Source organism: Uranotaenia lowii, chromosome 1, assembly GCF_029784155.1.
Source record: "Uranotaenia lowii strain MFRU-FL chromosome 1, ASM2978415v1, whole genome shotgun sequence".
NCBI classification, from domain to species: Eukaryota; Metazoa; Arthropoda; class Insecta; order Diptera; family Culicidae; genus Uranotaenia; species Uranotaenia lowii.
In genome coordinates this window covers 206,010,470-206,029,571 of record NC_073691.1, presented here as the reverse complement: position 1 = coordinate 206,029,571, position 19,102 = coordinate 206,010,470, and the positions used below count along the sequence as shown (strand labels likewise).

General features: G+C 40.1%; 1 protein-coding gene across 1 annotated transcript in view; it reads right to left on the bottom strand.

The window, feature by feature from the left end:
- The window catches only part of LOC129745127 (protein serrate-like), a 140,439-nt gene that overhangs the window by 44,720 nt on the left and 76,617 nt on the right, over positions 1-19,102 (bottom strand). The window contains exons 4-7 of the mRNA XM_055737993.1: positions 11,317-11,371; positions 10,275-10,380; positions 10,027-10,175; positions 5,603-5,663 (exon numbers count right to left, since the gene is read on the bottom strand). Coding sequence (XP_055593968.1) covers positions 5,603-5,663; positions 10,027-10,175; positions 10,275-10,380; positions 11,317-11,371 — 371 coding nt within the window. The remainder of the gene's footprint in view (positions 1-5,602; positions 5,664-10,026; positions 10,176-10,274; positions 10,381-11,316; positions 11,372-19,102) is intronic.

Sequence of the window (19,102 nt, the reverse complement as noted above, 5' to 3'; positions counted from 1 at the left end):
GGCATTGGTTGAGGGCATACAGTCATTTGTTTACATTGTGTTTCAAAGAAAGAGTTATCTTTAAATGTTGTTGAGATTCAGAAATGTTGATGGTTTTTTTTTAATCTGTTCAGGAAAGATTATTTTCAGAAAATTGGAAGTAGATCCCGAAAAAGTCAATTAACGACGGAATCGTTGACGAATCTGGAATATGCTTTTGCATATGCGTAAGTATGTAAGATGCAGATAAATTTCCTGATTTTAAGAGATCTGAATTTGGATTGTTTTTAGCAACAAAAGTGTAGGTTCCATCACAGTAGATGTCTATAGTTCTTTCAAGAGAAATCATAGCTGATAAAGGACGCTGAAACAAAACCTGGTTGCCAAAACCAGGGCAAGGAAGTTGTACGAGAAAGTGTTGACCAATTACAACGAATGCATTTTGATGGACGACGAAACTTTCGTCAAATGGATTTTGGACAAATACCCGGTAACAAATTTTACCTTGCGAAGCGTAAAAGGAATGTTGCGGCTAGGTTCAAGTTTGTTTTCGCAGATAAATTTGCTCGTAAGTTGATGATTTGGCAAGGGATCTGTAGTTGTGGGAAGAAGACTAAGATTTTCATCACTGGGGACACAATGAATGGAAATGTTTACAAAGAAGAATGTCTCCAGAAGAGGGTTTTGCCATTCATTCGGTCCCACAAAGGTCCGGTGAAGTTCTGGCCGGACCTGTTGATCGATTTTGTTGAAAAAAGTATCAATCCACCAAACTGTCCGGATTTTCGACCCATCAAGAACTATTAGGCAATAGTTAAGAGCAAACTGAAGAAATGTGGCAGAACCATGAAAAAACCCACTCAAATGGAAAAGTGGTGGAACAAGATGGCGAATGAGATTACCAGCAGTACTGTGCAGAAAATAATGGGTGGTATCACAAAAAAAGTTCGAAAATTCATCCGAAAAGCTGACGAATGATTTTTTTGTATTTTTTTCCCTTAAAGTGCAATTAAAACCCTACAAAATGACATTTTTATTTGTTGTACGTTTTTTTCTTTGCGGAGAAATGATCTATTTATCCGACCAGATTCTATGTGAAACAGACTTATCCAGAAAAAATGCCAAAAAAGGTAAATATCTTTTCATTCCTCGTTTGGAGGAGGAAACCATACTTTAAAAGAATGAAATTTTAACTGTGGAGTTTCTCATTTTGTCATTTTTTTTTGGTACATTAGGTTGAAATTACTTCACTTAAAAACGATGGAACCCATTCATGAAATCCCAATCAGATTCGTCTCGGAAACTCTCACACAGAAATGAACCCCAGTACACGTGCCGCTTCCTAGTATCATTTGGCCAGTTATGCAACAAGTTTGCTCAACCGATCGTTCGATGACCGATCGATCGTTTCCATCCATCATCGAATCAAATTCCATCGAACAAGGAGGAATCCACTATAAATGTCACAACTTTGCCCCCATAACATATCGGGTTGGCTAGTTACTAACGCTCATCAACATTGTCGGGTTGAACATTCATTCACCAATTACGAGCCACCCGGATCGGCCCAGAAGAGCGAACGCCGAACGAGCGCCAGCCAACTCGACCAGGCTCGTTAATGGAGATGAGAAAGTGTCAGATCATTTGGCAACGATAGGCTGAAAATAGGGGGGCTCCCAGATTGGAATCAATCAATTTACACCTTTCGGAGAGCTGACGCTGACGAGTTCGATGCGGGAGCCGGGAATTCCTTATTGGTGGCGAGTGGAGCACCCGCGTAACGGCTTTGACTAGGGGTGGTCACGCAGTGACCAGAGTGAGAAGGCGGTCATCATCCCTAAAGTCACTCGCTTCTGTTGCTCCGAATAGAGCAAAGCGCTAGTCATAATTATCGACACTCAGAAAGCAATGCGGCACATTTGGTAAACAGTTCTATTTTGAGACACAATTAATTAATTTGATGAATTTCAATTTCTTGCCACTGTTTGGAGTTTATTAGCGCAATGATTGACGTTTGTAGGAGTTGTATTTCTCGTCATTTTACAATGTTTAAGTTTCCCATACCAAATTTGGAACAAAACTTATGGCAATCCACTTTGGCGGGAGAAAAACGTAACGATCTTATTAGAAGATGAATATTTTAAACTGCAGTTCAGGAATTCTGCCATTTACGCAATGATAAAGGGCGAACACATTCAACAGGGCATAACCTTTTTACCATTGGGTAAAAAACAAAATCAAGCGGTTCCAGGAGCAGTTGACGTTGAACCACGGCCAAGGAGCTGGAAGAAAACCGGGACCGGAGAACAAAAAGATGGAGGGAAAGGTGAAGCGGATGATTAAAGCAAATCCCAACGCCTCAAGCCATGATTTGGCTAAAAAGATCGGCATGTCGCAGAGCTACGTCCAGAATGTAAAGAAGAGAGCTGGACTACATACATACAAGGTAGAGAACTTTCCAAACCGCGATAAGCGGCAACAATCGACGGCTAAAACTCGGGAAGCTCTACGAGAAGATGCTGACAAAATATGGCTGCTGTGTAATGGACGACGAAACGTATATAAAAGCCGATTTTAAGCAAATTCCGGAGTTGGAGTTTTTCACCGGCAAGAGCAAGTTCGATGTGGACTACAAATTTAAGAAGAAGAAAATGTCCAAGTTCGCCTTCAAATATCTCGTTTGGCAGGCCTGACTGAGAAGTGAGCCTTTTGTGACAAAGGGCACAGAAAATGGCAAGATCTACAAATCTGAGTGACTCGAGAAGCGCCGTTTGCCGTTCTTTCAGCAGTGCGACGGAGCTCCGCTATTTTGGCCAGATTTGACATCATGCCATTATTCTTAAAGTGTCATGGAGTGGTATGATGCCAATTCTGTAAATTTTGTTCCAAAGGACATCAACCTGTCAAACCGTCCGGAACTGTGCCTGGGCAATAATAAAGCAGGAACTTTGAAAGCAAGAAGCAAGAAGCGACATTCAAAGACGAGAAGAACATGTTAAGAAAATGAAAAAAAATTGAAAAACTGGTACCGGATGACACTGTAAAGACTTTGATAGAGGACATTGAGCGACAATGCGTTCAATTTTGCACTCAAGGCTCCATCGACTTATTTTTTTTTTTTTTTTTGAAGTAAATGTATGTATAAAACCACCCTGAAATTTTTGGTTTGATTCTAAACATTATAAGAAAATTGGTATGACATTTTCGGTGTCGCAATAATTTCGTGTTCGCCCTTTAGCAATTTTGGAGGCATTTTTCCTAAAAAAAAATTAAAACTGCATTGGAAAATATATCTACCAATTTTTATTGCACGCTGAACCAATTTTTCAAAGGATCAACAAATCTAACAAAGCCAATGAATCCGAAATAGCATCAATTCGAGGCATTGTTAAAATTAATCAAAATTGTTAACCCTTCATTCTTCGCATTTTATGCGAATGTTCACCCTTTTCAGGCTGAGGCAGGACTAAGAAAATCGTGATCTACGGGCTCGGCCGATTGCTACTCTCTGTCTGTCTGGATGGAATGAGAGTTTCCCACCCCCTTCTTTACAACAGAAAAAAAGCAAAGGGGTACCTCTAATTAGCTGTTCCAACTATTTTACGAGCCTATTGAAAAGATGTATTTCAGTCTGGCAGTCCGGGGTCGGAGCAGCAATCTCTGATCGATGCTGCAAGAGAAGTGCAACCGAGCTTCCGCGTATCCCCAGTGATATTTACATGCCCCTGACTAGCACGGGCACCTAGTAGGATCCAGAGACCAAGGAAGGGGTTGGTTTTTCTTGTTTTCCCCCCAAACTCAAAAGCCAACAACGGACCAATGGAGAAAGAGTTCAAATCGCACACTCTCGTTCAAATCTTGCCAGCTTTTGGTTGGCAAACTAACCAACCGGGCTGCGCGACTGGTTTAGAAACTTCAGTTTTCAATAGAATCCGTGACTGGGTTTAGGCCCCTCCCCATCATCGGTGGGGTTTTACTTTATTGATCGGGACCACATTGAGCACAACTAGACAGCAGTAGGCAGGTAACTCGGTCAGTTTTCGAGGTGAGTTCCCGTCCTCCGGGACATGCAACATTTTGTTTTCTGTTTTTTTGTTCCTCAACTCGTGCTTACAAATAGACAAACGAGCAATGTTGTTCGGCGAAGTGGAACAATGCAATGTTTTCCTTCTGATTGGGTTTCGAACTAGCTAGCTAGCTAGTTTGGGACATGTTTCGGGGCAGCACCCTGCACCACCCACTCACAGTTTGGTGCCTTTTGATCTTTTCGGGGGGCAACGTTTTGTTTGAAGTCATGTTCCATGCTATGCGTCTAGCACACACAAAAATATACAAGGATGGTCCCAAAGCTGGCCCTATAAGGGGGTTCGTCGCCTAAATTTGCACAGCGCGCATTGAAGTCACTGTACGATTTTGTGTATTTTTGACCCAATTTTGAAGGGAAAATCAGCTCAATTCACTTTTGATCACTCTTGAAATTAAAAATGTTTAGTCTTATACTAAAATACATCAAAACCATTTGCTTATTGACCTACTTGCTGAAGCTGGTGTCCTAAATTTCATAAAAGTGCTGACGTCCGTCAATGACTCACTCACTGGGAATTGAGAACAACAAAAAAACCACTAAACATTTTCCAATCATTTCTTCTCCAAAGGCATCTCAAAATGAAGATGTTCGAGAGCCATTGGCTACGAATGAAACTGCTCTATCGAATTTTGTGAGGGTGGTTGTGCTTAGGAGAAACAAAAATCAAAATAACGACCCGCAAAAGAATAAATCCCAACGTTATCTCATAATTTTACGAGCCATTCCGAGAGTCTCCGGGGCTTCGAGCCGCTCGTTCCAACCGATAATTTCTTCCTCGTTCAGCATACCACACCAAAAGCACACTTGAATCTTTCTTCTCGAGAAGCCGAAGAAGCAAAATCGCTGTATGGAAGACAATCAGTTGAGTCTTCTTCATTTTGGTGACCATCGATGAGCGCAGCCTCCTCATCTCTTCACTGGCTTTAGTCAAAACCTTTTCCCAGTTTTTTTGTTCCCGCTTGTCATCGCCATTGAGCTAATACTTTTAATAGGAGCATTAAATTTTATTAGGAAGCAATCATTTCAATATGCTTTCTTTTCTGCCGTTTCGCTTCGGGTCGATTATCCCTGGGTCTAGGAATTTTCTGTCTCGAAAATCTGTTAACTGTACTGCTGCGCTTTTGGGTTAACGATTTGGCAGTTGGGAAAATTTTCCTGTAGCGGTTTCGACCATTTTTCGTACAATTTGTCAAATCATTCATCTTAACAAATTTTCGACTCACAAATTCGTCTTCCTCAATTGAGGTGATGCTTCATGTCTCAGATCTTCAAGTACAAACCAGTAGCCACAAGTCGATTCCTAATCAGCATCTCTAAATAATTCAATTCCCCTGTTTCTTAATGGAAATCCAATCCGTTTGCCACGACCATCGGTTGTCTCCTAATCATCGATCGCCAGACGACTAATTAAAGACGCAATGTGGTAGTTTTTTTCATGTTGTCCGTTGCATTTGATTAGATGCTACCTCGGAGGTCATTGCGGAAATCTTCCCTTGGACCCCCCGAATGAATTGAAAAAAGCTACACAATACTTACTCGCATTCCCCCGGCTGGTCGCATTTGCCATGAATTTGATCACATCCTGGCTTACAGATGGCTGTAAATGAGAGAAAGATAGAAGAAAAAACAAAAGTTAAGTAACGTATTTAACATCACACACACAAAAAAAAAAAAACATAACAACAAAAGAAAGCTGGTTTCATCCATTCAAACGGGTTAGGGGTCTTGTAAATATGTTCCTTCCCCTACCCTTAATCAATAAACGAGAAAAACACAGAAGTAAAAATACAATCGAGGTCAGATCAATTCAGGGATCGGTGTCTTTGCAGTGACCCTCCACAGTGGAAGTTGCATTACGCAAAATCTTCACTACACAGCAGCGGCGAAGAAAAGTCGTCGCCTTTCTTCGATTGAGAGGGAGTCGAAAAATTGTACCCGCCTAAATAAGGCTCCTCCGAATAGATCGACTCCGGGCAAGAATTAAAGACAACACACTTTGATAGACCCTCGAAGACGGTTGCCCCCGAAAAGAAACAGAGTCTAATAATGAAAAAAAAAAAACACACATCCATCTGCCGATAGATAAACAACGAGCACGCAGCAGACGGGCAAGGGTAATAAAATTAGGAAATTAGTCATCCATAAAAGGAGAAAACGATGACATCTCTCGATTTTGTTTCTCGTATATAAAAAAACCAAATGGTGAAAGATTCGAAGGATTTGAGAAATTCCATCGAAAAACAACCGATGACGAAAAGAGCCCCAAGCCCTGGGTCAGACAAAGACTCATTGCGCAAAGCTCGAGTGATTTGATTTGATGATTAAAATTCGATTAGCAGTGCCATAAGCCACAAAAGGGCATCTACTGTTTGTTTTACTGGTGAGATCCTATCTAGAGAAACGATTTTTTGAGAAACCGCTTTCGATTTTATTTCGATGGGTTACAAAACTTCAAACTTCATAATTTATAGGGATTTCACGTTCAATTTCAAGTTCAGTTTTCGAGTTTAGATTCGAGTTCAGTCCAATTTCAAGAATTTTATTCATTCAGTTCGTGTTCTTAATCAAATTCATGTTCGAGTTTGAATTCGTGTTACGACTCGAGCTCTGATTTGAGTTCAGATCAAAGTTCAGATTCCATTTCTGATGTGAGCTCAGGTTTGATTTCACGTTCAAATTACAAATCGAGATCAAATTAGAATTAAGATTCGAATAAACAATCGAGTTAACATTCAAGTTCAGATTTGAGTTCAGATTCAAATTTTGATTCAAATTTAAGCTTTCATTCGAGTTCCAAATTAAGTTCAGACTCAACATTAGATTCATATTTGTTTCCAGATTCTAGTTCGGAGTTACGATTCAAGTTCAATTCCAAGTTCAAATTCGTGATCAGTTGAAATCAGATTGTATTTTGAGTTGAGCTCCAAGTTGAATTTGAAAGTTGAGTTAGGAATTGAGTTTCAAATTAAGTTATAAGTAGAGTTTCGAATTGAGCTCCAAGATGAGTTTCAAATTGAGTTTCAGAATGAGTTCCGAGTTAAGTTTCGAATTGAGTTTCGAGAAGGGATTCAAGTTAAGTTAGAAATGGAGTTCCAAAGTGTTGTAAATTTTGTAATTTTTGTGATTTTTGTGATTTTTGTCATTTTTGTCATTTTTGTCATTTTTGTCATTTTTGTCATTTTTGTCATTTTTGTCATTTTTGTCATTTTTGTCATTTTTGTCATTTTTATCATTTTTGCCATTTTTGTCATTTTTGTCATTTTTGTAATTTTTGTAATTTTTGTAATTTTTGTAATTTTTGTAATTTTTGTAATTTTTGTAATTTTTGTAATTTTTGTAATTTTTGTATTTTTTGTAATTTTTGTAATTTTTGTAATTTTTGTAATTTTTGTAATTTTTGTAATTTTTGTAATTTTTGTAATTTTTGTAATTTTTGTTATTTTTGTAATTTTTAAACTTTTTATAATTTTTGTAATTTTTTGTAATTTTTTGTAATTTTTAATAATTTTAATTAATTTTTATAATTTTTGTAATTTTTGTTATTTTTGTGTCATTTTTGGGATATTTTTGTGTCATTTCTGTGTCATTTTTGTGTCATTTTTGTGTCATTTTTGTGTCACTTTTGTGTCACTTTTGTGTCATTTTTGTGTCATTTTTGTGTCATTTTTGTGTCATTTTGTGTCATTTTTGTCATTTTTGTGTCATTTTTGTGTCATTTTTGTGCCATTTTTTTGCCATTTTTGTGTAATTTTCGTGTCATTTTTGTGCCAAATTTGTGTCATTTTTGTCCTTTTGTCCTTTTTGTGTCGTTTTTGTGTCATTTTTTTGTCATTTTTGTGTCATTTTTGTGTCATTTTTGTGTCATTTTTGTGTCATTTTTGTGTCATTTTTTATTACTTTTTATCAATTTTGTATCATTTTTGTATCATTTTTGTATCATTTTTAAGTCATTTTTGTGTAATTTTTGTGTCATTTTTGTGTCGATTTTTGTCAGTTTTGTGTCATTTTTGTGTCATTTATGTGTCATTTGTGTGTCATTTGTGTGTCATTTGTGTGTCATTTTTGTGTCATTTTTGTGTCATTTTTGTGTCATATTTATGTCATATTTGTGTCATTTTTTTCCCCTTTTTTGTATCATTTTTGTGTCATTTTTGTCCTTTTTGTGTCGCTTTTGTGTCATTTTTGTGTCACATTTGTGTCATTTTTGTGTCATTTGTGTATCATTTTTGTATCATTTTTGTATCATTTGTGTATCATTTTTGTGTCATTTTTGTGTCATTTTTTGTCAGTTTTTTGTCAGTTTTGTGTCATTTTTGTGTCATTTTTGTGTCATTTTTGTGTCATTTATGTGTCATTTATGTGTCATTTGTGTGTCATTTGTGTGTCATTTTTGTGTCATTTTTGTGTCATTTTTGTGTCATATTATTGTCATATTTGTGTCATTTTTTTCCCCTTTTTTGTATCATTTTTGTGTCATTTTTGTCCTTTTTGTGTCGATTTTGTGTCATTTTTGTGTCACATTTGTGTCATTTTTGTGTCATTTTTGTATCATGTTTGTATCCTTTTTGTATCATTTGTGTATCATTTTTGTGTCATTTTTGTGTCATTTTTGTGTCATTTTCGTGTCATTTTTGTGTAATTTTTGTGTCATTTTTTGTCAGTTTTGTGTTATTTTTGTGTCATTTTTGTGTCATTTTTGTGTCATTTTTGTGTCAGTTTTGTGTTATTTTTGTGTCGTTTGTGTGTCATTTTTGTGTCATTTTTGTGTAATTTTTGTGTCATTTTTGTGACATTTTTATGTCATATTTGTGTCATTTTTGTATCATTTTTGTGTCATTTTATTTTTTTTGTCAGTTTTGTGTCATTTTTATGTCATTTTTGTGTCATTTTTGTGTCATTTTTTGTCATTTTTTGTCATTTTTGTCATTTTTGTCATTTTTGTCATTTTTGTAATTTTTGTAATTTTTGTAATTTTTGTCATTTTTGTAATTTTTGTCATTTTTGTCATTTTTGTCATTTTTGTCATTTTTGTCATTTTTGTCATTTTTGTCATTTTTGTCATTTTTGTCATTTTTGTCATTTTTGTCATTTTTGTCATTTTTGTCATTTTTGTCATTTTTGTCATTTTTGTCATTTTTGTCATTTTTGTCATTTTTGTCATTTTTGTCATTTTTGCCATTTTTGTCATTTTTGTCATTTTTGTCATTTTTGTCATTTTTGTCATTTTTGTCATTTTTGGCATTTTTGTCATTTTTGTCATTTTTGTGATTTTTGTCATTTTTGTCATTTTTGTCATTTTTGTCATTTTTGTCATTTTTGTCATTTTTGTCATTTTTGTCATTTTTGTCATTTCTGTCATTTTTGTCATTTTTGTCATTTTTGTCATTTTTGTCATTTTTGTCATTTTTGTCATTTTTGTCATTTTTGTCATTTTTGTCATTTTTGTCATTTTTGTCATTTTTGTCATTTTTGTCATTTTTGTCATTTTTGTCATTTTTGTCATTTTTGTCATTTTTGTCATTTTTGTCATTTTTGTCATTTTTGTCATTTTTTTCATTTTTGTCATTTTTGTCATTTTTGTCATTTGAGTCGAATTTAGTTTCGAGTTGAGTTTCGAGTTGAGTTTCGAGTTGAGTTTCGAGTTGAGTTTCAAATTGAGGATCTAGAAAATGTTCGAGCTGGGTTTCAGCTAGTTTCCATTTGAGTTTTAAGTTGAGTTTCGAGTTGTGTTTCAAGTTGAGTTTTCATTTTAGTTTAGTTAAATCCGAGTTGAATTCCGTGTTGAGTTCCGAGATAAGTTTCGTGTTGAATTTCGAATTAAGTTCAGGTTTCGTTGTAAAAAATTTGCCAGTTGAATTTCGAGTTGAATGTCAAGTCGATTCAAGAATTGATATGAGAATAAATTTGTGTCTCTATTTTAGTTCAGATTCTTAGTTTTAATTTATATGAGTTGGTCTTACCTTTCTCGCAGTTGGCGCCCTGCCAGCCCGGAAGACACACCTTGTTTCCCTGCTCCCCGCAGGTGTAGTGGCCGAATTGATCGTTCCGGGGCCGGCAGAACGTCGTACAAGTGGTGTTGTAATAGTTATCTGCGCACTGCACCCGAACCCTGAAATTTGGAAAAAAAGACGAAAATCCAATTGTAATTTTTTTTATTAAAAAAAACCGCTCTCAATGAACTAATAAATAAAGACGTTGCCGTTCTTACCTGTATGTGATCCGGGCGTTCTTTCCGGTATGATCCAGCGTATTCCACTCGTGGGACGGCAGAATAACGCCGGAGAAAGATGTCTCCTCGATGAGTCGTTCCACAACTAAGTTTTTTGAAACGAAACGGAAAAAACACAAGAAGAAAAAACACGTTTAATTAGCGTCAGATTTGCTTGTTTTACATCAGCAACAGGGTCATCCGCCAGTGTAAGGAAAAGCTGATCCACACTGTTTCCATTTGAGGGGTCCTCGGAGAACGCGAAGGCGTAAAAATTAGACAACATGGCGGCGGCTTGGTCCCGAATGCGACAAGCCGCTGCAAAAATTTAAGCAAAAAGTAAACGAAAAACGAGATCGTTATGCTAATTTTTGAGTTAAACGGTTCAGGATTTTTCACGACTTCGCTCGAACATGTAAAGTAATAAGTCAGGGCTTTTAGTTAAGCCTCGGTATCGAGTCGCGAAGTCGCGGGTGTCGAGAATGAGATAGATGGAAAGCGGGTGATCCATCGCGAGGATCCAAGTAAGCATATGTTTTTTCGCACCCTGTATGGAAAAATGGCTTGCGAAGAACACGACTTGAGTGCTGCTCATAAGATTGAAGTTTTGCCAGCCAAGGCATTCTCGGATCAAATCGTTGAGGTTAACACTTGATCGCGGGCCTGGAGTGAAATCGTGTTTAGTGACTTGACACTTGTGACGAGGATGCTTTGATGGGATCTGGAAGCTGCTTGCTCGAACAACAATGTGGAGTCATTTGCTCGATTAAGGAAACGACACGGTAAGACGTGTTTTTTGCTTATCTCTGAAGCTCAGAAAAGGACCAAAAGAAAATAAAATTCAACATCTTATGGCATGTTTCTAAAACAGTAAAGGAACATTTTAAATTTATAAAACATTGTATGGCATTATTGTAAGGGAAAATTTTCCTTCCAGGCACTCAAAACCACCCGCGTTGTTCCAAACGGGATCAGCTTTCTCACCAGGTAGATACGGTTACATGCAACTAGCTCAATCATCATCAACACCGTAGATACTTACTTGGGTACGACTCGTTGTACATGTCCAGCGCCTGCAGAATAAGCGTGAACGATTTCTAAAACGACACAAATGAGACAGGGAAGAGAAAACAAAAAAGGCGATTAATTAAATTTCAATTAACACACGACTGAATGAATGGAATAGACCTAGGGAGTGAGAAACGGCAAAGGCTAGCCGACTAAATTACCAACTAACTAACTAACTAACTGACTGACTCCAGAGCCTAAACATTTCGCAGCGACAAGCTCTGAATGTTCATTCAATTAATCTTCACCCGGACCCCTATTGTTCGTTCGCCAAAAGTCGTGGGTGACGACCAGGAGAGAAAAGATCACCCCCTGTTTTCCCAGGAGCCAGAAACAAAAAAGTGCGGGAAAACACTCCCCGAACAGATACCACCCACGATGGGGAAGGCCAAGAAAACCAGCGCACTGTGACGTTTCGGCTTCCACTTTTCCCAATTAATTGGTCCGAAAAAATGCGAGCCCCCCATTCTGCTCTATGTAGCATTACAAGTCAAAATTTCAATTTTCCTACTCAACCCTAGCCTGAGGAATGGAACAACCAAAACAACAACCAAAGGGGCTTTTGAGTGATGATGAATAAAGCCCTCGAGGGGTCACAATTTTTGACGATTCAACCAACACCCGGTGGCTAAATAAACCGCAAGATGATGGGACGTATTATTATTTTGTTAATGTTGCCTAGAGTTGAATATTTTATTTAAGCTTAGACAGATCAACGACGAAGATGGGAAAATGATAAATAACTGGTGTCCAACCAAAGGGATGGATATATCATTTTGGCTTACCACTCGAACAGAAAATTATGCTAATTTGTCATTTTTCCAAGTGTGTTTATTTTTGGGAAACGATACCGCGGATGGGTCGGACACCTTCTGCCTACCTCTCCCGGGCCAATTGATTATCTTATGGAAATTGTTTTAAGCTGTTGCCTTTTTTTCGAGGTTAGAAACTGTTGCTTTTAGAGAGTGTTAACATCGCTCAAAATATGTTGGTAAAATGATATTATATCCATGCTGTGACAATCGCCTGAATCGCCGAGTTCAAATAGCGGAGGAATGCTTCATTCAGAAAAAAAAATTAAATCTCAGTCCTCACGAGAACTCAGTTACTAGTTTCCAATTCTCAGTCGTCAGTCACTTCTCATTTCTCACTCCTTTCCTTAACTCCACACTTCTCACATTTTAGTTCTCAGTCTTTAATTCTCATTCCTCACTTCCTCTTCTATTTCCTCTCTCCTCTCTCCCCTCTCCTCTCTCTTCTCTCCTCACTCATCACTTCTCTCTCTTAATTCCTCACTGCTCACTCCTCACTCTTCACTCCTCACTCCTCACTCCTTATTCCTCCCTCCTCACTCCTCACTCCTCACTCTTCACTGCTCACTCCTCACTCCTCACTCCCCATTCCCCACTTCCCACTCCTCACTCCTCACTCCTCACTCCTTACTCCTCACTCCTCACTCCTCACTCCTCACTCTTCTCTTCTCTCTCCTATCCCCTATCTTTTATCCCCTATCCCTGTATCTCCTTTCTCCTCTCTCCTCTCTCCTCTCTCCTCTCTCCTCTCTCCTCTCTCCTCTCTCCTCTCTCCTCTCTCCTCTCTCCTCTCTCCTCTCTCCTCTCTCCTCTCTCCTCTCTCCTCTCTCCTCTCTCCTCTCTCCTCTCTCCTCTCTCCTCTCTCCTCTCTCCTCTCTCCTCACTCCTCACTCATCACTTTTCTCTCTTCATACTCACTGCTCACTTCTCACTCTTCACTCCTCACTTCTCACTTCTCACTCCTCACTCCTCACTCCTCGTTCCTCTTTCCATATTCCACATTCCTCACTCCTCATTTCACACTTCTCACTCGTAACTCGTAACTCGTAACTCGTAAATCGTAACTCGTAACTCGTAACTCCTCACTCCTCACTCCTCATTCCTCACTCTCACTCCTCACTCCTCACTCCTCACTCCTCACTCCTCACTCCTCACTCCTCACTCCTCACTCCTCACTCCTCACTCCTCACTCCTCACTCCTCACTCCTCACTCCTCACTCCTCACTCCTCACTTCTCACTCCTCACTCCTCACTCCTCACTCCTCACTCCTCACTCCTCACTCCTCACTCCTCACTCCTCACTCCTCACTCCTCACTCCTCACTCCTCACTCCTCACTCCTCACTCCTCACTCCTCACTCCTCACTCCTCACTCCTCACTCCTCACTCCTCACTCCTCACTCCTCACTCCTCACTCCTCACTCCTCACTCCTCACTCCTCACTCCTCACTCCTCACTCCTCACTCCTCACTCCTCACTCCTCACTCCTCACTCCTCACTCTCACTCCTCACTCCTCACTCCTCACTCCTCACTCCTCACTCCTCACTCCTCACTCCTCACTCCTCACTTCTCACTCTTCACTCCTCACTCCTCACTTCTCACTCCTCACTCCTAACTCCTCACTCCTCACTCCTCACTAATCGCTCCTCACTCCTCACTCGTCGCTCCTCACCCCTCACTTCTCACTCCTCACTCCTCACTTCTCACTTTTCTCTCCTCACTCAACACTCGTCGCTCCTCACCCCTCACACTTCACTCCTCACTCCTCACTTCTCAGTCCTCACTCCCCAATCCGAACTCCTCACTACTCACTTCTAACTTCTCACTCGTAACTCCTCAATTGTCAGTCCTCACTCCTCACTCCTCACTACTCACTCTTAACTTCTCATTCGTAACTTCTCAATCTTCAATCCTCAGTCCTCACTCATCACGTCTCCTTTCTTACTCTCTACTTACTTCTCATTCCTTCTCACTCTTTATACATCACTTTTAAACAATATTAGGAGATAGCTCATAGTAAGCTGGGATCTAGTATGCCTTGGTTCAGCACTTTTTATAAATTACCTACATTACAATACCTCAGTTTTTATGGTGCTTTTGGTGTAGCGGATATTTTCGGTGAGAATTTTTGGTTATTGGAACTCAGCTTTCTTTACTTTTTACGTGGTTCAAAACATATTTCAAATTAAAAACATTTTAAAAACACAAACGTAAGAACACTGGAACGAAAATTGGTCATCATTTCGTAGAAAATAGGTGATACTTTCCGCCCGGCCCACACCGTATTATTCTTTCCTTCAAACTTTCATGGAACGAACCACTTATACGCCACTTATCTCGCAATCCATGCGTGCCGTGTTGTGGCAGTGATGAATAATGAATTAAACGTACTTAATCGAGCGTTCACACATATTTTTGCCCGCTCCTTCCTCGGCTGCTCTCTGTCAAAACTGTCAGAATACAACGCGCAGGGGTCGTTTGGAGTCGAGGCAAGTGGAAAGGAATTTCCCTCCGTAGAGTTGGACATAATTTCGCACCATCATCGTCATTCCGGAACGCGTAGACTAACGTGCGGGAGCAGCGAATAAAATTCGTTTTAGAAAAATAAAAACGGGAGCCCTTTTTTTCGGGAATGATCCATCCGAAAGCTTTTTGGGACCAAGGGAAACTCGTTGACCATTGTTGATACACTTTCAATGGTTTTTTAAAAGTTCCCCCTCTAGAGAAGGTGAGGTAGCATCACAACCGGGTATGAATAACAAATGAGCAGGCAGTCGGGGCTTCTGGGCTTCTTTTGAGCGTCTTTTATTCTATTTTCGTCACTCATTTGGGGGAAATTCGCCGCCCTGATGGAGGTCAGTGACTCGTGGAACCCTAGCCGGGATAACCTACATTGTACCTACTTTTGGGCGAACGGGTTCAGCGTCAATCTTCGGGTGTGAATTAATTGAAGTGAAATCCAAACCGGGAATAATCTCACCGGTTTGATCGGGTTAGAATGTGCGCGCTTTTAAAGAAAAGGAGAAGCGAAGGCAGGCTCATTTCCGAACGCGTATGAAATAAATCAACAAATTGACGAACAAGCGAGGGCGATAAAATCTTCCGTGATGCGCGTTGTCATTTCATTTTTATTTTGGCTCGTTGTGACCGCTCAAATCCCATCATCATCGTTATGATCATCAACGGAGCGTCATTCGTTGTTTGGATTTGTACACACAAATCGGAAAAGGTAAAGGATCGGGAGGGCAAGACGCGACCGATCACAACAGCCGACAGTTTATGACAATAGCGACTCGGGAATTCATTCATATTTTCTACCGAATGTGATCCTACATGATAGCGAGCGCTGGTTTGGAAGCGTGAGTGTAGAAGATTGTGTTGTTGCTCAATTTGAAGCTAACAAATATGCTGATAGGGTTGATCAGATATTGAGAGAGAACATTTGTTATAGAGGTATCCAAATAATGAGTCGAACATTCTACTAAAAGCATGTTCGATTTAATAAGTTTTTTTTCTCAAAATGACCACCCCTAAACTAAACCGTTATTCGATTGTGTTGAATGTGGTTATGTAAAATTGTCAGACAACTTGAATCAGTTTATAAAGATATTCAGAAAAGCAGGTAAAAAATCGATCAATTCTATACCAGAATATATTCACAAATTTAAACGATCGACTGCTCTTTCATCCCGATTCAGGTTAATGACCGCTTTTGCTGAACATTGAATGACCTCTCACGAGGAGCGACGAAAGAGAGATTCAGGGAGAAAGACAGTACCGAAAAAATGGCTCTATTTGTGCAACCGAATGTTGTCATAAATCGGGGACACAAACGAAAATCATATTCGTTGCAAACAATAGTAGGCCGCGGTTGGGGTGAAGAAGAGAAAACGGAAACCGCGACAAACCACGAACAAGCTGACGACGAAGCTCGTCGCCTGCTGTGCTCCATCATCAGTGGCCCCTCTAGTAGGCCACAAGAGTAAGAAGATGCAACTCACGAAGTGCACATCGAGGTCCAAAAAAAAAGCGCCTGCTGTGAGTTCGGAACGAAATTGACCCATTGAGATCGGAAATCGGAATCGGGAGATCCGCCGAAGGTGATTCGGTTCAAGATTGTAAACATAACTTTGACAAGTGCTGCTTGCTCGGTCTTATGGGTGAGTAACGGAAAGTTAGTGTCTCAAGGCTTGCGATTGGAAGAAGGTGAATAATTTAGATACTTCAAAATGATTAGAAATTGTTTATTGAGCAATCACAATTTCATGCTCAAACGATTGGGATCTCTTAGGCGCCATTTATCCGCATGAAAGCAACAAGAGCTCCAAATTTCATAATCTCACTAGAAATTTTCTCACGAAACTTTTTTTTGGAACCCTCCTTGAGTTCTGAGTTGAAATTCCGAAGCACTTGATATAATTTCGGCTCGAGAGCACTTGATCCCGAACGATCACTTGAGATAGAATCTCTCCAGAAAAGGGGCAAAAGCTGCCCACTTGTGCGGAACTCACGCACGCGTGTGAGCTTTGTTTTTCTTTCCAGCAAAAAAAAAAGAACGTTGGGCTACCACTCATGATGAAAGGTTGGTACATATGTATGAAGTCGGGAGGAGAAAAACAAACGTCGAAAGATTCAAGAGGTCTAGGTGATATAAAGGAGATCTTTTTATCGATCGGTTTGTTTTGATTTCATCGGTTTTTGTTTTTCTTTCTAGCTTCAGAAGACGTCACCTACAGTTTTGGCAGCTCTACTTTTCTGGAAGTTAATGTTTACTCTACGATAAAATCACTGAGGCTTTTGAACAAACAGAAAAAAAAATCATTCTGGGTTCTGTTGGGCAGCAATCGAGGATCGCTTCTTTTCATTGTGTATTTTTTATAATATTTCAAACCAAGGAATTTTGGCATACACAATTGAGAAACTGTTTCACAATATTAATCATCCTTGTGATTCCGAAGACCCGAGAGCAAATCTCATAATATCGCGGGACCTGGTTTACAACACCAAAGTTGTAGCAAAATTCGACTCGCCGCGCCGAACAGCGAAGAATGCAAAAAAGAATCGCTCAGTTGACATAAACATTAACAAATAATCCGACAGTAAGCTCCGATTTTTGGCCCCGATCCGATTAAAATCTGCGCCGGAGATTGCCGACCTATTGGACTCCACTTCGGATCGTCGAACCAATTAAGTTCGTTCGCAGTGAACTACTGCTCGGGATGAACTCGTTTGTCACCAACCAAGAAAAAAAAAAAGCCGCTGAGACAAAGCCAAACGGCAAGGTGGAGAACAGGAGAGAGAAAAACCTACCAACAAACAGGTTATTTTCCGGCGAAAGAAAGTAAACCGAGTTCGGTCCACTAATTTATGGGCCGAAATTAAATCGCACCACACACATTTGGCGACCGTGACGTGAGAGGACGATCTTGTGGAGTGGAGTGAAGAGATGATGTCGGAGTTCAAGGCGGAATTCGGGAGAGATAAGCGATCTTTGTGTGCGGTTGAGGTTTCGACTTTCTCATTCTGAAGCTAGAGGGATTTTATTCTTGGTGGTTTGTTGCTATTGGTTTATGCAAATTTTAGCGACTCTTAAGGCAGCGAGGAAAACGGAAACTGGATGGTGGTGAAGGAATTTTAATTAATGCTCGTGAAATCCAAGCAGAGAATTCTTGTCTCCCTGTTAGTTTGCTGGAAAATATTTTCCGGAGACAAACACAAAAAGATTCCACCAATTTGACGATGGTCAACTGCGGTCCCGAAGAATTTGTGACATTTCGTTCTGTCCACATTTTCGTATAATTAGTTGCGACTCGGGGAGAGCGATATGGCTAAGGGCGGCAAACTGCTTGTTTCGTTTTATGGTTCTGCATCGGGGCGACGACGTGCCACTTCCATCAAATGGTATTGTTCCATGGCATATCCCGACACGTCACAGGTCCATCGAAGACGACAGTCACGAAGTGTCACCTTTGGCCCTCGGGTGGCAGCCAGGAACCTGGAAAGGAACCGGCAGCTCAACACTCGGAGTTGTGCAGTTTTTGAATATTCATGATCCAACGAGAAATTTCGCCGGCGCGATGAGTGAAAACATTTGTACTGTTCCCGCCTACTATGCGCAAGAATCGAAAGGTAGGAGTCAAATCGCAGCAACCTCAGCAGCTGTTGCAACCGTCCAAATTAACCAATTATCCTTTCCCGGTAACACGAAGCAGGCTGCGTGAGGAAGCGATCCGTTCTCACGATCCGGTAAGGATCATTACGTATTCACCACACATATACAAGCTTCACCGACCACAGAACTTCTCCAATCGGGCAACAACGCGTTTGGCAATCAGCCCTAACGACTCTCCTTCATCATGATGATGATCATCAACAGAGCGAGAGAGCGAGAAGGTGGATCCGGTGGACTATAATTGCTCCTTCGTCAGCCCTTTTGGTTGGTCCGAGAGTGGCATCTGTTGCGCCGTGGCAGCAAATCGATCGTTCGTGATCTTGATCCCGATCCTTACCCGAAGCTGGATCATCCATCCTACGACGATCCAACCAGTCGGTAGATCATCCATCCTTCAGGGGGATCACTTACCGGGTAATTTAGAGTCGTTGCATTTCCCTTTGGCCATAAAAATGCGCCAAGCCACACACTTTCCGAAACGGGGAAGTCAGTCGGTTGGGGTATCATATTTTCTATTAAATTTCCCTAATTAATACGTTCTTCCAGTCCTTCCGTGCGTTCCGGCGTTGATCGTCTTCATTGAGGTTTTTATGCAAAGAACGAGAGACGAGCAACACAAATTGGATACGTCTGACGATCGAGACGATCGAGAAGAACCAACCATCTGCCGTCGTGGGGTTTTCTTTTATTTTGAGGTGCAAGTTGTGGTACAATGCGCGCATATTAAATGGCGAAGCTGTAGCAAAAGTGCAGCACGATTTTGCACGCTACTGAGC